Below are 27,596 nucleotides of genomic sequence, written 5' to 3' on the forward strand. Positions count from 1 at the left end.
ATAAATGTTAGTTAAAATAAATATAAACCCTACATATGCCGCTGCCAGAATTTGGAAAACTTGGAAGCAGGTCCTACAAACGACCTGTTGTAAGTTTATCTAATTCTGAACTAACTGGCGAAAGCCTCGTTTACACAAAAAAAATCTTATGTAACAATTATATATTAAAATTCTTTTGCTCGTTACAAAGCTTTCTTCTTACAGCAACTTTTCCTGGACCTTCATCAATCAATCTTGGTCTTTCCTTCCAGCATCTGGAAGGAATAAGTATCAGTATCTTTCTACATACATTATAATTTACACTTTCTTGACACAATAAATTTTTGTTTTTAAGCGATTCGTTTTTCTTAGTTATTGCTTACTTCACATTCATTCAATTTTTCAAGCATTAATTTAACTTTACCCTGGCTCTCCACCATGAGTGGTGTCAAACGGGAATATTCGTGTTTTAGTCTTACAACACTTCCCCTAACCACCATGATTTGTTAGAATTCAACAACCAAATAGACACACCTTACTCGACATTCTACAACTCAATGAGCTACTTTAATAGTCTTAAAAATTCAAATGTAGGTGGAGAACCCTACAAAACACATTCATTCTAACTTCCCCCTCATTCATCTTTAAACATGCAGGCTTTCGCTCTAAAGCATGACTTTATCTACAATTTACTACTTAAATTTTGACTTCATTGCTTTTAAGCATTCACTTTTAGCATCTACAATTTTATGCTTCTAGACTAAATTCTACTTTTACATAACATGCAAGTATTTACATACATTTACAAAAGTTTAATACATATGCTTTTTACAATTTACCATAAAATGAATAAGAGAAAATAAATTTTTACTTTATTCATTCTTCGCCAAGCTGGCGGCACTGAAACTAAAATTCTTATTAATACAAGAATACGAAGTTATTTTTTCTCCGGCCAAATTTTGGCTTTAACATAACAGAATTAGTCTTTCGACCAACAGAAAATGCTTGTTTTTAGCTTTTACACTTAAAGAAAATAATACTTTTGCCTTAGCTAAATAAAGTAAAACAAAACTAAGTCTCAACCGAGACATATTGACTTTCGTCAAAACATAGAACTTCGTACTTATGCATAACATTTCGGAACAAAAGAGAAAAAAAATTTATAGAAGGTTTTAACATATCTTTGAGTTTTCGATGCTTGAAACTCCGTCATCCGTTTTTGACAAAATTGATCCCAAGTTAGAGGTGTCATGGATGTCAATCTTCTCCTTATTGATCTCCGAGTGTCGTCCCCGTTGCTCTTTCTTTTGCGTCCTCTACATGCTGGCCTCTTGACGGAGTAATCGTCTGGTTGTTGGCCTTTGCGTTTCTGCCTGGGACGGCTGGTCTTGACGTCCTCCGGTCTGGAGTCCTTCTTGAATTTCTTCTGTTCGTCGTATTTTTGTGCCTCCTGTTGGCGTTTCAGTTTCCGGAACGGCGGCCTTGCTGGCACCTGATTCTGTGGCCGTGTGCGCGTTCTCCTTGATGTGTAATTTCTCCTGCCATCTTTTGTAGGTGGTGTTTTCGTCTTTACCACCGTTTCTTTACCCGGTTCATCTGTATTTTTGTTTTTCTTAAACGCCGGAGTTTGAAACTCATTTTTTCTTTTTGATACCGACGTCCGGGTTGTAGAAGTGTTAGGTCTCTCTTCAGTTCTCCGTTTCTTGGGTGGTGGAATAGTTGTTGCAGTCTCTGGCCCTTCTATTTCGTTTAGATTTGAGTCCTGCAAGAAACTTTTAAGGATTTCAAAATCATTTGGATTATAGTATTTTTTCACCTGGTCGGGACTTGCTTTACAGATTTCCCCTCTCTCGTTTTTAAGATATAAGACTACTCATTTGATTTCCTGAATTACATAGGGGCCTTCAAACTTTGGAGCTAGCTTTGCCATAAAATTGTCTGGGGCACTTGATAAAGAAAATTTCCGTTTCAATACTTTATCCCCAACTTTAAAATCTGCTTCACGGCGTTTTCTATCATAATAAATTTTCTGCCTACTTCTTGCCGTATCCGAGGTTTTAAGCGCCTGATCAATTAGCTTTTGCACGTCCTTTTGTCTAAATTCCTGCTCTCTTTGTTGCACAAAGAATAATTTATCTAAAGGCGTAATTAACTTTCTGCCTAAAAATAATTCTGCTGGAGTTTTCCCGTAGTATCATGATGTGCCGTTCTTAAAGCATAAGCTAATTCATTTATGTAGCCATCCCAGCGCTTGTGATGTGTGCTAACGTAACTGCGAATTATTTTTACAATGTTTTTATTAACTCTTTCTGCTATGTTAGCCTGTGGTCTATACGGAACCATTTTGATATGGCGTATATCAAGTCCATTGCATATGTTTTCAAATATTTGACTAATGAATTGTTTTCCGTTATCGCTAATGACTTTTATCGGTGCACCGTATTTTAAAATGTATCTGTGTAAGAATGCATCTGCGACTGTTTTGGATGACGCGCGTTTAAGTGGAACAATTTCTATCCATTTTGAAAAATGATCTACTATTACTAAAAGAAAACGATTTTTATTTAACTCGCTCTGGGGGAAGGGACCAAGGAGATCTATGCCTAAAATTTCATTCGGAAATGTAGCGCGAATGCTATTTAAGTACCCGGCCGGGCTGTAATTAATATCATTTATTAACTGACATTGATTGCAGGACCTGACATACGCCGTTACTATTTTGTATAATTGCGGGAAATATACCGCCTCGCGTACCCTTTTTAAAGTCTTTCTGACCCCGAGGTGGCCCGCTGTTTTTTTTTCGTGCAACTCCTTCAAAATGCTTAATCGAAGCGAGGCTGGGATGACTGGCTTATACTCAAGATTTTCGTTTGTTGTTTCCGTATAGAATAATAAATTATCTATTATTTCATAGTTTTTTGCTCTATTTCTTATCGCATCGATATCTGTGTGCTCAAAGCTTTCGGGGTCTTTCAAATAAGCATAGATATTTCCAAATTCAGGATCAGCTTTCAGTTCAGTAATAACCGTATCTCTAGAATCTAAAATTTTTGAAGTCAACACAGCGCATTTAAGTTCATTACCTTCATCGTCCAGTTTTATACGAGAAAGTGCGTCAGCTACATTGTTTTCCTTACCCGGTTTATATTTTATTGTGATATTATATTCTTGGAGTTTTAAAGCCCATCTTATTAACCTGGGCGTTAGGTTTTTTCCCGAGTGAAGTCTACCAACCGCCGCATGATCCGAAAAGACTGTTACTGGCGATTTGCCGAAATAAACTCGAAATTTGTGTACAGCCATTAATACGGCTAATGTTTCTCTTTCTGTAGCTGTATAATTTCTTTGTGTTTGATTCAATGTTTTACTAAAAAATGCCAGCGGATGGTTATTTTGCATAAGAACCTCACCCACCGCATAGTCTGATGCATCTGCCGCAATTTCCAGGTTTTCGTCCCCCTCAGGGAATTTTAAAACAGGGGCATTAATAAGCGCTTCTTTTAATCTTTCAAAAGCCGTGTTAGCTTCCGCTGTCCACGTAAATTTACTCTTTTTTCTTTTGATTACTAAGAGTGGTTCAAGAATATTAGCGAAATCTTTTATGAAAGATCGATAGTAAGAACATAGTCCAAGGAAAGACGAAAGTTTCTTGGCGGTGTTGGGCGGTGGGAAATTCTTAATAGCTTTTATTTTTGAATCTTGCGTTTCTATACCCTTTTGCGAAATTTTATAACCGAGATATTTAAGTTCTTTAGTTGCGAACTTGCATTTTGAGGCGTTAATTGTAAGCCCGGCCTCTTTTAATAATTTAAAAACTTGTTCTAGATCATTCATATGTTGTTCCAACGTACTACTCGTTATAATTATATCATCTAGATAAATTAAAGTTGATTTTCCTAGGACAGGATTTAGAACAATGTCCATAGCTCTCTGGAATGTTGATGGGGCTCCACACAACCCAAAAGGCATGCGTAAAAATGCATAAGTGCCCGATTTTGTTATAAACGCGGTTTTATGTATATCTTCGGGTCTCATAGCTATTTGACAGTAGCCAGACGTTAAGTCCAAAGTAGACATATATCTCGTCGATTTGATCTGTCTAATGATCTCGTCTATAACCGGCAAAGGGTAAACTGGAAATTTAGTTATGCTATTTAGTTTTCTATAATCGATAGCAAACATCCAAGCCCTTTTATCCAAAGGAGGAAACTCGTTCTTTTTCCTACATAGTACGACTGGACTCGCGTATTCACTATTTATGGGCGTTATTATTTTATTCTTTAACATCTCCTGAATATGTTCTTCGATGATTAAGTCTTTTTGTTTATCATAGCGATACGGTTTAGTCCTACAAGGTTTTTCGGCATTTAATTGAATCTTGTGAGTCACGATCTGACAGTTTCCCGGTTTTTCTGAAAACAAATGAGAAAAATTACTCACCACTTGCTGTATTGCTTTACTTTCCTGGTCATTCAAATGGCTAAGGTCCGATTCGGGTGTCTCCACCGGTTCCACCACCCTCTGGTCCATCTCCAGCACCACGGAACTATCTTGAAAATTTAATTTGGCCCTCGCGGCCCTTAAAAAGTCCATACCTAAAATAAGAGAGTGTTGGAGGTGTTTCACCACAAAAGTTAATACTTTGAGATTTTCCTCTTTTATCTGTAAGTTTAATGATACTTTCCCGATGCAGTGACATGTTTTTCCTTGCGCCGCTATAATTTCCGTATTTCTGGTTTTGAATAGTCGTATCCTATAAAAATTCTTTTTGAAGAACTTTTCACTCATGAAATTTCCTTCTGCCCCTGTATCGATGAGGGCTTCTACTGGTACATCGCCAACCAGGACTTGTATAATTGGTAGCTGTGAGTTTTTTACGATGACCGTGTTTAAATGTCTATTTGAGGGTTTTTTTAAAACTTCCGGGGTCTGGACCCTCCCTTTCACAGGCCCCTCTAGTCGTTTAAAGCTTTCCTTTCAATCTGTGTCTTCTGGGTACGCGGATGTTTATTTTCAAATTTTCTTTTTGGGCCTTGACCTTCAAGTTTCGATGCTTTAGCTTGATAGTTCTTTCCCCCATACGAGCGATTTCAATTTCTGGTTTCCTCCTTCCTTCGGGTATGTTGAGAATATGTTTGCTCTCTCGCTTTTTCCGCTATTCTGCGATTTTGAAACTTCACCGCCAATTCGAAAAGTTCCTGCAATGTGCTTGGGTTTCTAATTTCAAAGTAGTCTTGAACAGCGGGTAACAATCTTGGTAATATTATTTCAATAATCTCCGCATCGGGTTTCTTGCCATACAGCATATCCGTTAGCTTGATTTTTCGTAAAATAAAGTCCGTCAATTGTGCTGTATCCCGTTGATAGAAACTATATAGCTCGGCTTCCAGCCGTGCGTGATCTTTCACTATGGGGAAGGCCTTTACTAACGATTTTTTGAAATTTTCAAATGTATACGTCGGGCTTCCAAATTCACTTAGAAGAAATTTGCCTATATTTTTCCACCATAGCGCGGCGTGTCCTCTTAGTGCTGATGTGGCAATAGCAACTTTTTGTCTTTCAGGCACATGATAGAGCTGAAAGTGGTTTTCTATACCTTCTAAAAATACGGACACCGAATTTTTTCCGTCGAAATAGACGTTTGGCTTGATTGATGCTCTCAAAGTCTGGACCAGGTATCCAAATCCTTCTAACTGCGTTGTCATTTCTTGGTGTTGTCCAGCGGCTTCCATCCAGTTTTCGGCCATTTCAGTTCGATAAGTGTTCGGGCGCCAATATAACGTTACGCGCCTCTAACTTGCACGCAACCAAGAGGTGACTGTGAAAGCTTGTATAAACCACAGAGTCTTGTAAAGGGTTCAAGTCCCTTTTTATTCAACGTAATGAATTACAATTGCGTTCTCTTGACGCTTACAAACGGTGCCAACTCGGCAGTCAAAATAAAAATAAGAACCTGAAAAGAAAGTAAAGACAATATTCTAACTACGAGGCTCTCTAAAATAACTAACTCACCGCGTTTTACAAAAGCCGCAGCTAATTCAGCAGACTTGAAGCTCACTGGAACAATTGCAACTACTTCCCGCCAAGCACATAGGCCGCAACGCGGGGTTCTTCAATTCTCGATTTCTACCTCCGCGCTCGCTAAGTAAGAATAACTCTCTCACCGAACTCGTTTCCTTCTATTTAAATCATAATACTTCCGCTGATAATTTGAATCCTTGCGCGTTCTACTAAAATTTACATATTCTGGCATTGGCAGTTCCAGGGGAAAGTAAGGCTTGACAGGAAAGATAGTTTAAACTTAAAATAATTGTTAGTTAAAATAAATATAAACCCTACACTATATCAGTTTCTAGTGCAACACTGAAGACGAATAAAGTACACGACAAGAATATTAATAAGAACCGTAATTCGGTCCCTTTAGCTGCCTTTACACCTATGTTCACATTAGCTCTGCTTCTATTAATTGTAATAAGTTATCCGCCGGCAAGTTTGTAAATGTTTACATATTCTTATTCGTTAATATTTGTGTAATTCTGAACCTCTTTCAAATGACGAAAAACAGCCGTAATTTTGAGATACAGTGATTTGGAATTTCAGTTATTATTGTCCTGTTAATGAGATTTGCATTCTTTATACTTATTTATTAAAAATTTTTAAGATTTAAAGTTAATTTAAAATATGTTAACTTAAACAACTGAAATTTTTTATGTAAACATCTATTTACCTGTACCATCATCTGTAGTGAAGTGTCTATTGGTAAATCATTCAAGTAGTTTAGAGAGCTGAAACATTTCAATGATGACTTAAAAGTTTTTCTTTTTTTTTAATGTGATATACATACCTTATTTTAAATATCAGTTGGAAATCTACACAAAGTTCTGGAGGTCAGATCATAAATTATTTCTTTTCGCTGGTTAAAAAAGTACAACTTGTTGTGTTCTATAATTATTCAACCTTTTAAAGGTTTAAAACAACAACAAAAACATAAAAAAACTTGAAATTATTACATAAAACAGTGAATATTAATAGTTAGCTTCTATTTCGTTCAAGCAATAGAAGTTAACTATTAATCTACTTGAAACATTGTACGATTATTTCTGTTTCTCCCGTTTCCTATGCTTCTGAGCTAATACATATATTCGAGTGTGCAATTGAGACTTTTTTTAATTTCAAATTATAGCTTAGAATTTAAAAAAAAGGTCAGTTCGAAATGTCCCTTGTTTCTATACATTAATACTTGTTTTCGTCTCAAAATACCCAGTATTTGAAATCAAAGTTTTTTAAATACTGCACAATTGATTAATAGCAATAAGTATAAATGTGCACGCCGCTGCGTTAAAAAATAAATACTATTAATCTTATTAATACCAAGAGAGTTATTTTCCACAGAAGTTAAGATTAGTTAATTAGTTTTGAATCGACAATTTAATCTACTTAAGAGAAACCTATCCGTATGTGATAAAAAATTGCCTTGGAGCTACACCTAATGGCTAGCTGTTTCAGAGAAAAAAATTCGGTAGCAACATTTTAAGCAGCATTGCTAAATAAAAATAAAATAAACGAAGTAAAATGCACATCTTGGAGTAAACACTTTTGCCTGCAACGTTTTTTAAGTGTTCTTCAGAGAAAGCCGTTCAAATTAACTCTGCGAGATAAATGGAATAAGATGCTTCTTTAAGCTAAAAGCACTTTCGCTGGCTGCGAAGACACAGGAAAAAGGTAAAAGAACACTGGATTTGACAGACTCTCTTTTAAGGAAAGAATAGTTGCACAACATTTTTTTTTCTTTAGAAATGTTTATGGCTTACTAGTTCAAATTTTTTCACTCTTACTTTATGCAACGCTAGCAGGGTATTTATCAGGGACGCGACTTATCATCATCAGATCCAAGAGAGGATGATTCTCATTTTATGATCGCTAAGAACTTTAAAAAGCTTTTCAGGCTTAAATAGTACAATGCTTAACTAATTAAGAAACAGAAATGAACTTCTGAATAATTTACCTTATTTTATTAACTGACATAATATATATAAAATCTAACGCACTGTATGCTTAAGTTGGTGCCGACTCTCTATGTTTAATATCTTTAAATCGCTTTACAAACTAAAATAATTGATTATTAAGTTGACAGATGGAAATGAACATTTGAACAATTTATGTCATTTTATTAACTGATATAATATATCACAAATCTTAATTTATATAATTTATTAATTTTGACAAATAGTTTCACATCCAATCCAAGGCTATGAAAGTAGCCTGTTCCATCACCATGTTCCATCAACAGGGCGACAAATACCTAAGTACAGAATAATTGTTAAAATAACTGTTTATTATATTTTCAATTTAATTTACTGATTTTTCAAATTTGATTTCGATTTTTTTTAAATTTTTCAGTTTGAGTTTGATAGCAATTTTTCAAATGGCCAATTTCGTAATAGGCCAATTTTCTCAAAAACGCAAATCATCTCGCCTATGGCAGACATTCGATACTTTGTTGTAATTAACTACTATCCTATATCTAAAATAAAAATGTTTTTAATTAATGAAAAACTGGATAATTTCATTGATTTTAAACAGAAAACTTCTTATGTACTTTTCTAAATTTATTTATAGAAGTATTCTGATAACATTCGTTGTCTCTTTAATAAAAAGCAAAAATACTCACTGTAGAAACAATACTAAATGTCCGCCTAATATTCGTTCATTCCTCTGAATCAGTAGAGTGGGTTATTCTCGAAAATTAAGCAACTCCACTAAACTTCTGAACATGTAATGGGAATAGAGCTCATTAGTGCTAAAGCACACATGAGAGGATGCCTGAAAGGTGTATCATACATTTCTGAAGAATCAAATATATAGTACAGTTTTTTACTTTGTCATACAAGACAGCCAACTAGTAGATATTGCTTTGGCGTAACCATATAAAAGGGAAACTGGTTCATTGTAAGGATGATAAAAGATTCGATGCTGATAAGTGAATGGTTGAAAATGAAAAACTTAACTTTTCTCCTCCCCCGAAAGGAAAACAAAAATCGTGCATCTTTCTTTCAGTCTAGGTAGAAAAATTGTTTGAAAGAATTTTTCGTCCGAAACGAATAAATGTACAATAGCAACCTAAGGGAAGTACACTTTAAGGAAAACTGGCTAGTGCTAATGGCGTATATGTGAAAACCACAGAAACGACCATGTAGCCCTTTTTTGCTAGAAACACAGATCGAACTACCACCATTCAGCGATTTTAGCGCTCGGTCACTGTTAAGTTACTTATTCCTAAAGAAAGAAGTAACATAGGAGATCTGGGGACCATACTGAAAAGAAATTTAAGTCGACAACCAATAGAATCTGACTGGTATGATAAATAAGTAGATACAGAATATGCGCAGCATATGAGGAAACTTGCTGAGTTTCTGGTTCTGTACATGTATCAATTGATTGTTATATATATAATATGGTTTTGAAAACACAATTTTGGTAACAAATCATTTTATAATAGCGTTGTATTCCTTTCATTAAGTATAGTTTATATTACATCAACGTACACAAGTAAGACAAACAACATGTAAGCGAATATATTTTAATGCAAATTTTACTCCTTAGTTAAATTTTAACTAAAGCAAAACTAATAATAATTTATTATACTTTAACTATCTTGAAATAAATAAGTGTTTTCAGAAGAGTTGCATATTTTTTTATATTTAACACTTAAGTGCATTAAAAATTAATACAACCTTCATTTTAACTTAGCGTTAATACCACGTGTGCGTTTTATTTATTCCCAGTGAAAGGAAGTTTTCAAATTTTAAAAAAGAATGTAATTATTACCTGGCACTGGTATTCTGCTTCGTCATCCATTTGTACATTATGTATCCGAAGATTGTAGATACCCTTTGCTGTGTCAACTATCATACTGTATCGAACATAACCTGGAATAGCTGCATCAAAGCCTGAAAAGCAGAAATTAATTATTTGTATCCAATATTTCAAAATACATAGAAAGTGAATATATAAGAACGTACAGAAAAGTAAGCAAAAAAAAAAAAAAAACTTAAATATATACCTTAAACTTTATATTTCTTACTTCACTACTCGAAGTTTTGTATTAGTAAGTCTGCACAATTTCACTCAGTCATTTTATTCAAGAATTGAAAAGAACGATAAAAACTTTTTAATTGATAAAAGTGATATAAGTCTTTAAAATAATGAACAGCGGAGCTTAAGGAAAGGATGAGGAGAAAGTAGTAATATCAGTTCAAGTTAAGAGATTCGAAGAAAGAGGGAACTGAAGAAAAATATTCGTTAAATTTTACAATACAAAAGAAAAACACAATAGGCAACTAGTAGAGATGATGGAAGTTTTGATAATTAAATTCAGCGTAAGCCATGTAGTGCAGGTGCAAGTGAAGCAAGCTCGAACTTTGAAATAAAGGAAAATATTACAAGCAATTATCGCGTTCTCTCTTGAATGCTGTTGTGCTGTAAATAGTCAGTACCTCCAGCTAGCAAATGGAAGATCCTTCATTAGAATCCTGGCGAGTAGCACCGTTTATGTTTCTCTTTTCCTGCTCAGAACAACCTATCAGGCATTTTTCCCTTCTTTTTGCATGTCATCATGGTGTAACGGTAGCAAAATCGACACGTATTCGAGAGGTCAAGGTTCGAGTCTCAGCGAAAGCATTGCACATTTTTCACATCTCCTGTTTCAAAAATCCTAATGACTCTACAGTGGCGCCCGAACTGAAAGGTGGTGGATGATGACGCTTCACCACAAAGATTTGGTGATTGGGTCCCCTAATCCGCAGTTGCCCTTTAAAAGGGGGAGTATATAAGTATTTTCTCCCTCCTTTCTGCATGCCTTCGTAGTGTATCGGTAGCACACTCTCCAGGGCATTGCGCATTTTCTCGTCTCCTGCTTCCTAATAACCTAATGACTCTACAAAACTAATAATCTCTGTAGAGTAAGTTTTGTTTCTTAAACGAGATATATATTCTGCGATTTATGCTAAATTGCCTCCCTTAAAAATATCTCTAAATGTATTTAGAAATCTTCTGCATTAACTATTTGCGTTTTATCTTGTTTCACTACATTAATATTTTTTATGTTTTATTATATATATTTCACACTTAAATGCCATTAATTACTATACGTAATTCTTACGTTTAAGCTTTTCAACCTCTATGTCAAATTCTTTGCTTAATTGCTCGTATTAAATTTTCTTACGTATAAGCCCTGAAATCTGGTATAATAATAAGGAATATTTCAATTTAAAGTAAAGAGATATGCTTCAGATCTCGGAAATGTGCAGTACTTTTTCTACATTTTAGAGTAATCTCAGTTTGAAAATGGAAGAGTTATTAAACAGGATATAGTTACTGAAATATATCTGTGACTATTGAGAATGAAAGCTAGCAGTTAACATTTGCCTTACAAAACAGTATGCACTCATTAAGCCAGTAGTAAATATGATTCTGTTTGGCTAATTAGCACATTGGCGCTTTATTTCTGACTAAAAATGTACAATTAATAATAAATAGTATTGGAAGTAGCAGAAAACTGCACTAAAACCTCCCGATATGAACGTTTAAGCTAAGTATATACCAGGAAAAAAAGAGTTGCTTACTTTTAAGGCAAATCCGGACTCTGATTGGCAGAACATGCGATATTCACAAAAGCAAATAACAGCAATCTACTGACAACCAGTTTTTTCAATAGTTCCCAACAACAAAGTTTCCTTTTTTGTACCGAAGCGCTAATGAAGTACTTTAATATTTTTGATGGAATAATTATAACTCAGTAACAAAATTGGCACGCCAATTTGAAGAGCTCCTGCACCTTGGGCTTCCTCCAGAACTTGGCTCCAATTCTTAATGAGCCCCAAACGGTTTCAGTATACAAGAAATGATCTTTATGATCTTAAAAGCTCTCCTTAATGGTCAATCGTAGTATTTGTATTTCGAAATGCATTCAGTCTTTAATGTAAAATTGTCTGCTAATAGGAGATTCATTTTTCTACTCAGTAAGATATTTAGAAATCTCAAAAGTGTGTTCTTTTCATACCAGTATCTTTGGATACAAATACTCAACACAGCCCAGCCTCTTTTTCTACAAAATAGACATTTAGTTCTCAAGCAAGAAACTGGACAAACGAGATCAAAAGAAGTAGCTGTTCGTTAAATAAAAATAAGGTTATACTGGATTGGGTTGAGCATACGTTAATCATAATTGGAGGACTTAAAGCAATAGGAATCAACATAGTATTCGTCATTCAGCTGAATTTTATTGCTTTAACTCCTCCAATAATTGCTGCTAATAATCTCTATAGAGTAAGTTTTGTTTCTTAAACAAGATATCTATTCTGCGATTTATGCTAAACTGCCTCCCTTAAAAATATCTCTGAATGTATTTAGAAAACTTTTGCATTAACTGTTTGCGTTTTATCTTGTTTCACTACATTAATCTCAAGCATTTTAACCGAAATAAGATATTAATAATGCTTGCTCATTTTCATACTAGTTCTCAGCGACTAGACGACTAAAGGACCAATGGGCATAGGCCATTTCTGGCAAGTACATTAAATTGCACATGTACGGGTATTTGAATCAATAACAGATTCATACTAATTTAGCGGAAGTGTTTTGTAATGTTAACACCCCATTTTCTTCAAAACCTGTGATATACTGTTTCTCCAAGACGAAATTTCTCTGCCAAGAGTGAAGGTTTTTGTTGTATTCATGTTTGTGTTGAACTTTAGGAACAGTCTATGTCGCATTCATTAAAGAATTGTTTTAGTGATGTCCGCACATGTTCACACAGTTTTATATTTTTTATATTTAACATTTACAAGTATAAAAATTAATACTACATTCATTTGCATTTCCTTATACAAAGTAAAGGAAGTATTGTGATCACGAAACATTCCGGGTACCACATTTAAACGAAAATATCAGTTTTGACCGCTATCGAATAAACGATGTTTCTGGGTGACATCTGTACGAAAGGACAGAATAAAGCACTCTTTTTCCCCAAACGAAATTATAAAACTAATTTAAAATGGATTTAGAAGAGATTTTTTTTCGTGATGTCTGTACGTACGTATACGTATATATTTCACATAAGTCAAAAACGAGTGATCTCAGAACGTTGAAATTTTGTATATAGGACTGCTATACATACATACACCCTCTGTTACTCGGGTCAGTGAACTCAGTTGTTTTCGTTCTTATATGTTGGTAAATTGTGCAATTTTTGCTTTAAAAACGATTGAATTATTTTGTTCTTATCGTTCGGTTACATTTCTTTATGTCTTTAGTTAATCTGCATGCAATATTTGTAGAATTATCAACAGTTTACAAGTTTTAAAGTTGTTTAAGTGCGGCTAATCTTAATATTTTTTACCATAGCAGCTGTATTTGTTTACATTTGAAACTTAGCAAAGTAGTGAATTAATTCTTTTTGCACTTTCAGTGTCTTTTTGCTGAGTGGAACCTAAAAAGAGGTTTTAACTTTGTGCATCGAAAAATCTGCCTTCTTGCCTGCTGGACAAGTTGCTTATTTTTACATAAAAACTGCAATTTTAATTGTAAAAATTTTTTAATTGTTTTAACTGTATTTGGTGTTTGATTTTTTTCTATGTCTTTCAACTCTTAATGAAGATATTTTGAAATTTTATGTATTATTGCCTTGCCGCAATATTGAGAACTGAATTAATTGAGTGAGAAATATATATATATATATAGAAATTTGAGGAAATGAGTGTTTCGTGTTAGCAGCAAATATTGTCACCTGTCTGTCTCGGCCAGAGGAGAATGTTTGCGTTTAGCGTATGCCCATAAGGTTAGCGGAACTGAATCATCCGGGAAAAACTTTCTTTTTTATTTGTTTAATTTCTTTTAAACATTGTTTTAGATTTATTATAATATTTGAATAGAACATGTGGCAAAGATTAGATAATTTTTCGGATGATATAATTTTTATGCATTTTGATTTATAAAATGAATGAAATGTAACCCTATTAAGTGAACCTAGCGCCAGAGTGTCGTTATGGTAAATAAATATAGTGAAATTTAATGAGTGCATTTATTCTGTTGTGGTTTATGCGCTATTTACGAAGTAGATTTAATTCAATTCAATACGTTTAAATGAAATGTAGGAAAAAATGCATATAATTTTATTTTCCTTACAAGGAAGTCATGTGATGATCAGATTTTTTTTCATTTCATTTCAATTAACCATTTGTTAGAATACTTATGTTCATTGAATGAAGCTTTGGAGATCATCTATGGAAACAAACCTTTATTAATAACCAGTTTAGCCATCATTTGGTAGACGCAGAAAGATTACATTTAAAAAAAAATGTACGAGTTCTTTTGTGATCTGACTGCAAGTTAGACTATTCGGACCTTTTTTTGAGACCATCTTCATTTATATGACAAATTTTGTCTGTTAAAATGATATTCGAATTTAAAAAATGCTTCTTCTTTTGAATTCGTCTTGTGGAAAATATAACTAATACCCAACATCATTTAAAATATCTAAGATATCAATAGCATTACTCTTAAGCAAATAGGTTTTTTAAAAACATAATAAATTAGATATCCAACATTTTTCCACTTGCGCAAATAAATTTTAGAAAGCCAATTATCTTTCAATCGAAAAGAAAACACATTACAATTCTCAGTTATTTATATCTCCTTTTAAATCCTCTTTTGCAGACTTTTCACCCAATAACAAAAGAATGAAAATTTTTATTGCAGAAACTAAAACGCATTCTCTCTTCGTTTTTATTTCCTCGCTAGATTTTTTTCTTTTCTTATGGTTCTTCTACTCAAAATAATTACTGTTTTATTCAAATATTTATCTTGTCAGTAGAATTCGACTATGTATGCTGACTATGTTATAATTTCGATCTTCGCGAGTTCGAGTTTTTCTGTTTTTATTTCATTATTTAAGGCATTGAGTCAAATATTTAATGGATAAGATATAACATCCAAGGATAATATATAATATTTTGTTATGCAGACATCATCTAAGGAAAATACATAATATTCTACTATGTATCATCCCTAGATGGGAGTAGCACTGTTTTATATCTCATAAGAATTTATTTTTCTCGTACGCTTTTCCGGAAGTAATTACCTGCGAAATATCTACCATAACAATCTAAAAAAATCTGAAGTTTTTACTTAAGCGTTTATTTAAGCTTTTTAATTACGTTTTTCTCTATAATAGTCGCATATTCCAAAATAATATTAAAAAGCACAATACATACCATGCGATTACATACCTTTTGTACCATTTCAAATATGTAATTTTGAGAAACGCTTGAAGCACTAAACTTTCTGGAAGCCAAATTATTGCGTTTGCGATAAATAGGGTAAAGCGGTCTTGCATAGATATAAGGTATTTATATCGCACTTAACATTTTCGCCCACACATTTTCCAGCTCATATAAAACAACAGCCGAAATAACTTTACAAAAAATAGTTTTCTTTTAAAGAAACTGCATTTTTTAAGATGGATATACAGTTGATGGAAATCCCCTTATTACCACGCTATAGGTGTAAAACATTGCAAAGCTTTTGCAGTGTTTAACAGAATGTTTAAGAAACAATCTAAATTAAAGTCACTGCACACGATACATACTTAAAAAACAAATTTCTTCAATTAAATAATGCATGAAGAAGTACCGTATTGGTAGGAATATGCGACTGTTTCATCTTGAACTTTTTGAAAGCATTTTGCACAGGAATAGGTATTGCATATGAAATAGCATTGTTTTTGTACATGAGCTTAATATTTTATAAAAAAAGTGTAAAACATAACTACATAATAAATCATAATAATATAATAATGTTTAAATACTATGCTTCGACATAAAACCACGTAAGTATGTTTTTTAATATAAAAGTTAAAAGTTACGGGATAATTTATCTTAAAGTGCTGGAGTTCGTACGTATTTAATGTAAAGACATTAAAAACTAAATGCTACATTTGTTCAAACAGATGTTTTATCTAATGTTACATGATTTCAGCGCAGCAAAACCTGTTATGCTGTTTAATGTTCTACTTCAAAATTCTTAGCAAAATTTCACGTGAAATGCGATAGAATTTTTCTTCTCCACTTAACAACTTAAGCAATTCTTTAATTGGTTTAGTGGTTCTTAATCTCCCAAAAGTCAAAAAGAAAATAAATTAAATAAAACCAACTCTCGTTAAGAAAAATTTAAAAAAAAAAAAAAAATGTGACTCTGGCATATTCTTCGAAATTGTTGAAACGTACAAATTCCAAAAAAGTGCTGGTTTCTGACTTTGCAAGCAATTTTACACGCCTCGTCAAGCCTTTTTAGAGCACGTCGTCTTGCAAAATCTGGCATCACTGTTCTGGGGGTGGAAGGATGACAGGGGGAAAAAGGAGCTGACGGTTATGGAGATGTTGACGCAGAAGACGGGCAGAAGAATCTGAATCCATAATACCATAATTTTTTTCCCCTTTCTGCTTTTCTTTACAGACGACCTTAATTTTTTAAAGTGAATAACAGAGCATGGTTCTTTGTTAAAGACTTTTAAAGGATTAGATGGGAGTCTTAAAGGCAGTTTTTTTTCTCTATCAAAAGTACTAGGTGTAATCTACTTTCACAAGGGTACAAAAGGTTCCCTTTTCATTTGCTTAAGAACATTTAATTCCTTCTTTATGGTTTTGTATAAATCATGGAACTTTTAATTGTTCATTGAAATTACACTATCGATAATCCTTAAATTGTTGTCTTAGAGTTACTAGTGTCATGGTTAAAAAACAATCTGACATTTCTACATAACTTTAATTAAAGAAATTTATTGAATAAAAACTTTGTACTAGATATTTTTTTAATTACATAAGTCAATATTAATTGCGTAATCTTTATATAGGCACATATTTCTTTGTACACTTACTTAATTTCACATTATGTCTTGCACAATTTTTTTATTATTTTACTTTACAGCCTTCACTAAATATTGCATACTTCACTTACCATATTGCAGGGAGAATACAAAAATTAATTATTTGCCTTACAATCGTCATTCTGAAACTACGTTCTTGTTACATAAATTGGATGTTATTAAATATATATTATATTTTAATGAAATTATAAGGTATTTCTCCCACTTCCTTAGCGTGCCTTGGTGGTGTAGTGGTTCTGCACGCTGGTTCGGTAGTCCAGAGGTCTGTAGTTCGATTCCCCGAGAAGGTGGTTGCTAATTTTTAAATCTCTCTTGCTTCCAAAAAATACCTAATGTCTCTACATTGGCTCCCGAACTAAAAGGGTTGTGGATGATGACTCTCTACACCCATGATTTGGCGACTAGGTCCCCTAAAACTCTAGTCGCCCTTTAAAAAGGGGAGTATATAAGGTATTTCTCCCACTTCCCTAGCGTGCCTTCTGGGTATAGTGGTTCCGCACGCTGGGTCGGTAGTCCAGAGGTCTGTGGTTCGATTCCCGGCGAAGGCGGTTACTACTTTTTCAATCTCTCTTGCTTCCAAAAAATACCCAATGTCTCTACAAAAGAAATTAGAAATTCATCCAAAGGGATCTTGTCTTTTTATGAGCGACTGAAATAGTCAATTTGAAATGAGAATAAATAATTTTTAGAGCCACTAAAGTGTGTATAAAAGGATTTTGAAGCAAATATAAAACAGCTTCGGGACACAACAGTTTCGTTTTCAAATGAACTACTGCAGGTCATAAAAAGCTCTCCCGATATAAGAGCCGCTAGTGGTCTATCCATTCATCCAATCGAAATGAAATTTCAGATACTGTTATTTGAAAATATGCTCATGAGATTGTGGTGATTTTAAACGATAAAGCTCTCATCGTTACAGTGAAAAAGTTTAGAAATTTTGGAATGGCGAAATCGATTTTGTTTTCCTGCGCAAATTGCTCCGCGCACTGAAAAAACCAACTAAGCCATCAATCACCTCTTTTCGCTGCTTTCGATAGGGTTGCAAAACATGAAGCGACGAGCGTCTCTCGGGGGTAACATTTAACTCCGACGACTGTTTGATGACAATTTTCAAATAGAAAAGTCTCCCTCGGGGAAAAACGGTGCAGTGGTTAATTCAAAGGCGATTACGAAATAAATTTTTAAATTCCAAACATATCTACACTACAAACATTTTTCTCAGTTATTACGAGAATGAATCGTCTAATTACCCACGTATGTTTAACATATAAAACAGAAATAATGCAATATTTTAAAAAGAGAAAATTGCAGAAATAGATAATTTTAACAATATGCAAAATAAAATTATGATCTTTCGAGAACTTGGGTAAAAAATACAATATTGAATCGGACAGGTCTACTGCTAATATTTGCAAAATGCTTTTTAAAAAACATGAAAAATTTTAAATGTAGTGGTAAATATCAAAATATGACACAAAGCTTAGAATTAAGAGCGCAGTAAATGAGCTTTCGGAAAGGGATAGAGGTTGAAGAGAGAGCTGGTAATTTTACGATCTTTTCACTTTAGTATTTTCAGTCAACGAAAGAGATTTTGAGTGTATAGTACTTTTGAATGGTTTTTAAATAAATGATGTTTTTAGCTCGAAAGGACTATCAGTCTCGAAACGTGATTTTGCGTTGTCCCCAGTAAATGCATTGCTTAACTTTTCATTCCAGTCTGTTAACATTCGGCAAAATGTAAGATATTTTTCATTGAAATTTAATTTGTGTCTTAATAAACTAAGCTATTTTAATTCAATAGATGCGATTCTTATATTATTATTTGTTACTATTTCGATATTATTATTTGTTACTTTTCACTCGGACTGATTAAGCAAAAATCTGTTTAATTCATGACATAGCTAATTAAAAAATTTCAACATTTTTATAGAATTAAGTTATATACGTTTTTTCGCATTTAAAAATACAGAAGCTATAGAACATTCCAATGTTAGTCTAAATGTATATACATCTATAGCAGCGTTTCTTAAACTGTGGATCTCGACCTCTAAGGGGGGGGTCGCGGGACCTGCAGCAGGGGGGCCACCAAAAATTTAACAGTTTTGTTATTTCTTTAACTTATAATAATAATTTTACAGTTACCAAATATTTTAACACAATGTATCTGAAAATAGATAAAGATTAGACAATACAGATAAAGAAAAAAGAAAACGTTTCGATGCGTTCTTTTTATAATGGAAACGTTCATTTTACTTGGTTTGCACGTCACGCTGTCATTTCGTCTGTTTCTTATTTAAAATTTTTACATTGTTCTATGCCTTAAAATTAGAAATTAAAGTTAATGAGCTAAAACTGCAATAGTATATTACAGTACAAGTGAACAAATTGACAGTTTCACACACGCGTGTGTCGGACTTGCGCAATGCTTATGGGATCCTAGGGGTGGCGAAATAATCTCAGTGTTAAAAAGGGGTCGCGACTAAAAAACGTTTAAGAAATCGTGATCTATAGTACACTAAATAATGTTTCGCTATGTTACCTGGGACATCTCTATTGGTAATTGTTGCTGATAAACCTTACAAAAGTTCTTTAACGTTATGTTTAACACTTTTTTACTGGTATTAAAGCTCATGATATGAGAAATGGTTTCCTTGTAACTTACTGCAAAGGCCTTCTATAAATGTTATGTACTCAAGACTGAAATGTTAATAAAATAACCTGAATATGGTATATATGTTTCTTAGAGGGCATACGTTTTAGCTAAATTTTCCCTTGCTATCAATTATCCTCGATGCAAATCGATCGATTTTACCTCATTCGTTGACAGTAAAAGTCTTCCATGACAAAATGAAGCTCCCTACTACCTTAAAAGCTATCATGCGGAATAATGACCACTGTTGCCACCACAGTTTTTTTTCCTGGAGAAATAATCATCAATCAAAAAGAACATCTTTTCCCCACTAATTGCGAATGAGGGCACCTCATCCAAATTCATTGTAGGGGGTCGTAATACTCAGAAACAAAAGATAATCGTAAAAATTCGTGGCATTTTATCCACTAATCACCTCGATCGATTCGAAATGAGGTTGGATTTCTATTTCTTGTTAGTGGAATCTGCTAGCTGAGATCTTTGGCTGCAAAGAGAGAGGAATTGAAGTCAGGCAGTTGGAAAGATTGGAATTAGTCTTGCTAGAAATCAGCTCTACGTAGGAAAAGAAATTAAGGCAATTACTGATTGGTTGAACGAGATGGTGAGATAATTCTCGAACGTGCTCTCATTAAATTGTGTTATATAAATAAAAAACAGCATGTTAGTATGTTGGATTGTGAGGTAATTTGTCGGTTTCATAGCAAAACCGTTGTTGACTTATTCGCCAAGTAATTTGATGTTAGAAAGCCAAGAATTCCCCAGAGCTTTTAGCAGAAAATACGTTTTATGCTTTTAGACTGTGCTAAATCTCTTTCACAGCCCCAGAAATTATATATTTGCTCCGTTAGCCGCTACAAAGACACTTCTAAATCAGATTTAAAAGAGAATTGTTAGATTTTCTGTGTAAATCGGCTTATTACAAGCATACTTGCGTTCAAGATTTCTAATAAATGTCCAGAGTGTGCAGTCTGAGGGACTTAGATTTCGAATCTTCTCTTCCCATACCTTACTTTTATGCACATTGATTTTCTTTTGGAAAGCATTGGGCGTAGCAGTTGTGTTTATACCCACCGTAAAGCGAACGCGTAGGTACAGCTATCTATCGGCAAAAATATTAATGAAATTCAAAAATTAAATTAATAACGTAAGGAAGGGCTAGATTGGACTTTAAATAAAGAAGATAAATCTTTGTGAATGGGAAAAGCCTCAAGAAAACCCAATTCAGCAACTGAAGAAGCAAACTGAAGAATGATTTTAAAAATTAACCCAAAGCCAAAATTCATAAATATAAATAATAAATGAAATAAAACAAAGAAAGGTTATCTGCTTAAACGAAGTGATACCTTCGTGGAGACATCTCTAAAGGCAAATGTCTCGTTTTCAAGTTACACATAAAGAAAACAATAAAAACTATCATTCACTTTAATTTGAACTTGGGTCGAACTACTAACAATCGGTAACCTCTTCCGCTCGGCTGGTCGTGGGCCCATAATATGAAAGAACGTGTGTTCTAGTTTCACTTACGAATATTCTAATTGACTTCCTTTATAACATTAAAAAAGTGAAGATTTCAATCGAAGTTTTCCAAATTTGTTCTTACATTTTAGCTCTTTCGTACAGCCTCCATAGCAGCGACATTGCAGTTTTTGAGACCCCTTACGTTTGTGAGTAAAGATGGTAAAAACACATTTCCTTAACCTTTCGACAAAGAAATAATTCTATTCTTTTCTGCTACCATAAGAATTCAATAATAATTCCATTCTTTCCATTAATTAGTTATAAAATTATATGTATTTTACATAAGCTTAACTTTTATATAATTTTTCTACCTACTAATATAATTCGCAAATCGATGCTTAAAGAACTCATTCCAGATATGTATCTAGAACATCTGTGGTATTCTTTCCAAATGTGATTCAAAATATGTTGGTCAAAACATGAGTTTTGAAATTTGGCTCTAAATCCAAGTAAAATTTAAGTTCGGAAGCAATGATACTCAGAAATCCAATTTGCTCATCATTGCTCATCTAAAGATAATATTCTCCTGTTCTCTGCAACCAAAATAAATAAATAAATAATTTCCCGTTGCTCAGAGAGATGTTATTAATTTTCCAAATTAGAGTTATCAGTTGAGTTTTGCACATAGAAAAATCTTTCGTTTCTGATTAATGATCCCAATTCTTATCCCTTTTTACCCTCAGCTTTTCATGACTTTTTTAGTAGCTGCTGTGTGTTTACTTTTCGGTTAACAGATGAAGATAAAACTTTTTCTACCACTTAACAAGAGCATTCCCGAAGTTTTTCTGTTTGTTCTCAAGCAGGACGTGAGTATAAATTATTTTCACTCCTGCAACTAAAAAAAAAAAAAAAAAAAAAAAAAAAAAAAAAAAAAAAAATGACGGGAAGCTGTCTGTTACATTTGTTTCAAAAGGCTGCTGAGTTTCGATGTGTAGAACTAGTTACTATGATTTTTAACTTTCTTTATTTTTATTTTATTGATTGAGCGTTATTTTTATTTAGCATGTTATTTTTTACTTTAAAGAATGAAAGTTTAGGGAAATTTGGTGAAAAACAAAATGAAATGAAAAGTAAAGTACTTTTTTATTTCTTAACATTGTTTCTGAATACAATATGGAGTAGTTAAAACTTTATGTAAAACTGGTTTATGATACGAAAAGTAACAAACATAATTCAATAGTTCTGTGCGCGCACTTGTGTCATTATCAAAATATTGTGTATTTTTGTCTAAATTTGAAACTCTACTGTGGCTTAATCGCAACGGGAATTTTAAAAATGTTTTTTTGTGTTTTGTAATGGTCTCTTTGAGCTACCAAATAAAACATAAACAGGTTACTTATATAGCTTTTGCGGTTATTGGGATATAAGAGATCTACTAAGACATGTTTTGTATATTAAATATTTTTTGTCTCAAATCGTCATTGAGGAAAGTAGTTCTTCGTTAATAACTTTTTATTTATTCTTCGAAACCAAATTCACTTACATTACGCCAATTTCTGTGGCTTATTATTCATCGCTTAAGCATTTAATTCTTCAGCGTACTTTGTTGTTATATTGAAATTACAATGATATTTAGCGGAAAGAAATCTTTTTGCAGAAATCGCTGAATAATTGCTACCAGATGAAAACGGTGAAAATCTCAATATTAATAATTATATCTCTTAAATGTAGTTCATTTCATTAAGTAGTGTTTAGACACTAGAACAGCGTTTCGCTTATGAACTTAATTGACATTTGTTAGTGATTAATACGTTGCAGGTGTGGGTACCTAGCCTTCATATGAACTCGTGTTATGTAGCTGAACTTTAGAGTCAACACTCGTCTGTCAAATGTTTTAACATTTTTCTGACAGTTGAATTAAATGGTAAGAAACTACGAACTAGAATAGCAGTTTGGGGATTGTATATATATGCTTTCCAGAGAAAGCGTAGTACTTCATTAGTTCATTAAATTTTACTGTTTTGAATATTTTAGCGAAACTAATGGAACCACATCCTGTGGTCCTATACTGCTCTAAAAAGCATACAGAGATACTATAAAGCTATAAAAATGACTGATTTACATGGAGCGTGAGTTTTAAGCTAAAATGAGTAAAGCAGCAAAAAATATTAAACCTGTAATCTAAGGCAAAGAAGAAGTACGATTCTTAGGTAAAGATGTCGAAGAAGTTTCTACAACTGTTCTCTGCTTATATTTCGCAATATATAAATATTATTTAATTACAGGGGAGTTTGTCGTAAATGAAATTTCGCTCTTTGAAAAAAAAAAGCTGTCAAATGGAACGTGAGTCTAAAATGTTTAAAAAAACAGCAATTAAAATAAAAATAATAAATAAAAATAGTCTCTTCTCCACGAAACTCTTTTAAAGATTACATTTAGTATTACTCGACGGTAAGCCATGCAATTTATTCCAAGCAAAGGTTTTGTAGATTCGTGTTTTTGTCTTGGTATCAATAACAAGCCATACATCCTAAATTTGATATCTTTCGAGAAAACACTATGCTTCCTGAAGCCCTAATAAATGCATTGTTGTGACTAATGCACCTGGTCCGAACTTAGTCTAATTCAGACCCATGAATTCCTACAGGGCACAAGGGAAAATTCTAAGCTTGTCGTTAGTCCAGCCTTTAGTACATTATAGATGACATTAGGAGTTTGCCTACCTCCATCCTAGTTTTAACGAAGAATACCCCGGTTAGGAATCTCTGGGTCTTTTATCTCTTTTTCCCTTCTATAAACTTCTCAGGAGAACCTTAGACTCTACAGTATTTTGAGTGCCTGCACAACGTAAAAATATTTCATATTCCCAAATATCCATACTCTCTTTTTGATTCAAATCGGTTCCAAAGTTATATCAGTCAATTTTTCTAACACTTTCCTAATAATAGGACTACCTGATAAATATCGATACCCCAATCACTTTTGAACACTTTACATATATTTTTATTACCTTTGTATAAATTCAATGCTATATTCAATGTTTTATTAAACATTTCGCTTTGTCCTTAAAGATTTTGCCCGTCTATTGGGTAATATAGAATATATACAAATATTCTGAGACCTTTATGGCAAGGTCCACCGTTAGGTTGGTATGTTAGATGCAACAATGACAAATAACATGTTTTTCAACCTAGGATAAATTTAATCAGGAGTATATTTGCAATAAATTGAAGAGCACTTGCATGGGAAAAAAACTCTAGGTGAAAAACTTTCTACAGCCCTCTGTGATTTCTTTTCCTTTCTGTTTGATTATCAGAAAAACAGTTTCACTGAATACGGATAATGCTTGAATTATATGTTTTCATTGTTTCATTATGTGCTCACTCTGGACAATTAATTTAAATTTTTAAATGTTTTTCAAGAAATGTAAGTTGAATACAGAAATGCTCAATAAGAATGTGGAAATGAAAGAATATAAAGTGTTTAAGCGCGAAAATTGAATAAAAACTCTGTCATTTTCATTAAATGACGATCGATGAATTCTGACGGAGAAAAAAAGAGTTTTAGAAACACTTTGATACATTGTCCCATGATTTTATGGATTCTGAACTTATTACTTTGCTTTTTTAAAATAAAAATTTAGATATCTGTGAATTTTTCCCTCTCTTTTTGGTAGAAGAGTATTTTTTCATCCTTTATCTTCTTTTTTTTAGAGTTGGGAATTTGAATCTTTCTTAAATGCATAATGCCGTCCTTAAGTGATTAATGGCAAAAGAAGAAAAGGGAGGAAACTGAACATTTGGGCTTTGGCAACAGTAACGACAACTCGTTTAGAAAGAAAAGTAAAGTCAACTGATTTTTTAATGTTCGTTCGTTTCCATTTTCTCCATTAAAATGCAAACAGAATCCCTCAACCAAAGAAATTTCTGCCCTTAGCCGAAGTAGCAGAAATATCGAAATTTTTTAATAAGTTACCTTGGGAATAAAGCATTCTTATTTAATTACACAGAACGGATTACTCAGAAAAAGAAGTTATACTATCTTTCTAAATTGCATTATGTACATGAAATATTTTAAAATAGTTGTACTACAAATATATTTAAGAATAATAATCTTCTTAAAACTATTTAAGGCTTTGAAGATATTCTTATTCTCATTTTTTACCGTACCATGTGTCGCTGCGAATCATACGATTGATGACATAAACAAAATATGCGTTTAGCCAACAGAACTGTTGAGCAGAAACATCATGTGACACACAAAGAAAGACTGCAAAAGCAAAGCCTTTCATTTGCTGTTTCTCGGTTTGCTCTACATAATGCAATTTAGAAAGATAGCACAATAAAATAAAGTAGCTATATGCACTATTAAATTTTAATGCAAATTAAGTTTAATAAGAGTATTTTCATATATATATATATATACATATATTTCATATAATAATAAAATTCCATAGTCAAAATTACACTTAAAATTCTAACTGCATGTTCTTTTCATTTTTTTAATGCCGACGGTCTCTTATTTGAAAGTACGTGGAATTAAATCCACAGACCCGTAGTCAAATTGATTTTCCCGTCTTTTGCACACGTATAGTTATAGAATGTTCTAGAGATATTTAAAGAGAACTGGAATGGCTGACGAGGCTGACGTCATTTCTTGGAAGCTCCGCCTTTCCAGAGGCTATAAAAGGACTCGCAAGGGAATATCGGGGTCTTTTCTTTAATGCAACGATGCAGTAAACTTCATACAAAAAGTTATTAATAACTCTTTTTTATTTACTCCGGAGATCAGATTTTTGTAACTGCTATTTTCTCCTGAAATATAATAAATGGATCCTGTTTTTTAAACTTATCGTCTAATGATTTAAGCTACGACTACATCTATGATTCTTCACCAATCTATTTATTCCGGAAAAAAGCTGGTACATCACACACACATATATGTATATATAAGAAAGCAGAATGATTTCAAAACAATTTTCCAAATAGTAAAATTAACCTAAAAATTTTCTCCTATCGCTCATTTTAATATTTTTGTTTGTTTGTTTGTTAATGTACATGAGTTGGAGCTGGTTTATTGTAACTTTCTAGGATCTATGAAATAGCCTAAATTGTCTTGTAAATTAACCAGTCTATACATATAGCTATAAATTGGAGGATAAAAGTTGCAAATTCATTGCAAATTTTAATTTAGTGCAGTCATTGCAAATTTTAATTTAGTAAATCAAATAAAAAAAATATTTTTATAGGAAAAGGCAAAAACTAAGTAATTTTTTATGTAAAAATATTGTGCCTTAATAAAACTTTCGGTGTACTTCTGTAAGGATCTTAAGTTTTACTAACGTTTATTTTATTTTAAATCTTTACTACCACTTCTTATTTTCTACTTCCGGCCAGAATTATAAGCGTTAACGTATTTATGCAAAGTTTGTCTGGCGAACACCAAGTGCTTAAGTTGTGGCTTTTTGCCAAGCGAAAGAGAGGAAGCAGTTAGTCGAAGCAGGCCGCTTACCTCAGAAGTTTTACTCAGTTGCTGGTTGCTTTCCAGGCCAGAGGTTTAATCCTCTTGATAACTTTAAACGTATTGTAGTGTTCACAGTTCTCTGTACTACATACGGCTTCCTGTTAATATAAGGCCAATCTTCCACGTTTATTATTTCAAAGTAAAGAGTTTAGTTTTATTTTTATATTTTTACGTTTAGACCACAAGTAGTGGGTCTTTGTATTCCGAAGTACGGAAGTTATTGTAAATAGAGAAAAATAAAGGGTTTTGTATACCCTTCTTGTGTATCCTGTCTACTTCCCACAGTTATTGAACATAGCTTTAGTAAGCTCTCTGTTCCGAGTCAGGTCCTTGCATGTTCCCGAAGAAAGTAAGACGAAACATTGAACCTGATACTTCTAGTAATTAATATAAGCTTAAAAAAAGAAAGCTGACTATATTTTTTTAGCTTTTTGTTTCTCTCTTTCTTTTTAAATGCGCTAGATATCGAAGGAGGAGTGACTGAAAATTTAAGTTCCTTCGTACATTTTTACATCAAAAACTAATTTTACATTTGCAAACAAAGGAATAGAAATAAATCATCAAAAAAAATAAATTATTATTCTATGAATAAAGTCAATATTTGTCTTATTAAACCAAATTATGTATTTTTTTTTATTGACACTAAATGCCTTCATAGACTTGAAAACAGAATGTTTATCATTTGTTGGGCTTTGAGCTGATAGATTTAAATATGTAAATAATTTTATTATTTGGGATATGTTTTCATTTTTACTTCCTTGTACGAAGTAAAAAGGACGTATTTTAATCGCGAAAAGTTTCAGGCAGCATATTGTAACGAAAATATCCATTTTGACCGCTATCGAATGCAATTTAACGATGTTTTTGCGTGATATCTGTACGTAAGAAAAGAATAAAAGACTCGTTTCCTCCAAAAAAAATTATAAAACTGCTTTAAAATTAATTCTGAAGAGAATGTTTCGTGGCGTCTGTACGAACGTATGTACGTAAGTGCGTACTTACGTATCTCGCATGTAGCCTCAGAACGTTGAAATTTTGTATATA

At 32.9% G+C, this 27,596-nt stretch overlaps 1 protein-coding gene across 1 annotated transcript in view; it reads right to left on the bottom strand.

Annotated features, from left to right (window-relative positions):
- Positions 1–27,596, bottom strand: part of LOC118197468 (nephrin-like) — a 584,671-nt gene that overhangs the window by 385,198 nt on the left and 171,877 nt on the right. Inside the window, exon 3 of the mRNA XM_085822985.1 lies at positions 9,808–9,929. Within this exon, the coding sequence (XP_085679111.1) occupies positions 9,808–9,929 (122 nt within the window). The remainder of the gene's footprint in view (positions 1–9,807; positions 9,930–27,596) is intronic.

Source organism: Stegodyphus dumicola, chromosome 8, assembly GCF_044657685.1.
Source record: "Stegodyphus dumicola isolate Sdum_Otavi_A_Nest chromosome 8, ASM4465768v1".
NCBI classification, from domain to species: domain Eukaryota; kingdom Metazoa; phylum Arthropoda; class Arachnida; order Araneae; family Eresidae; genus Stegodyphus; species Stegodyphus dumicola.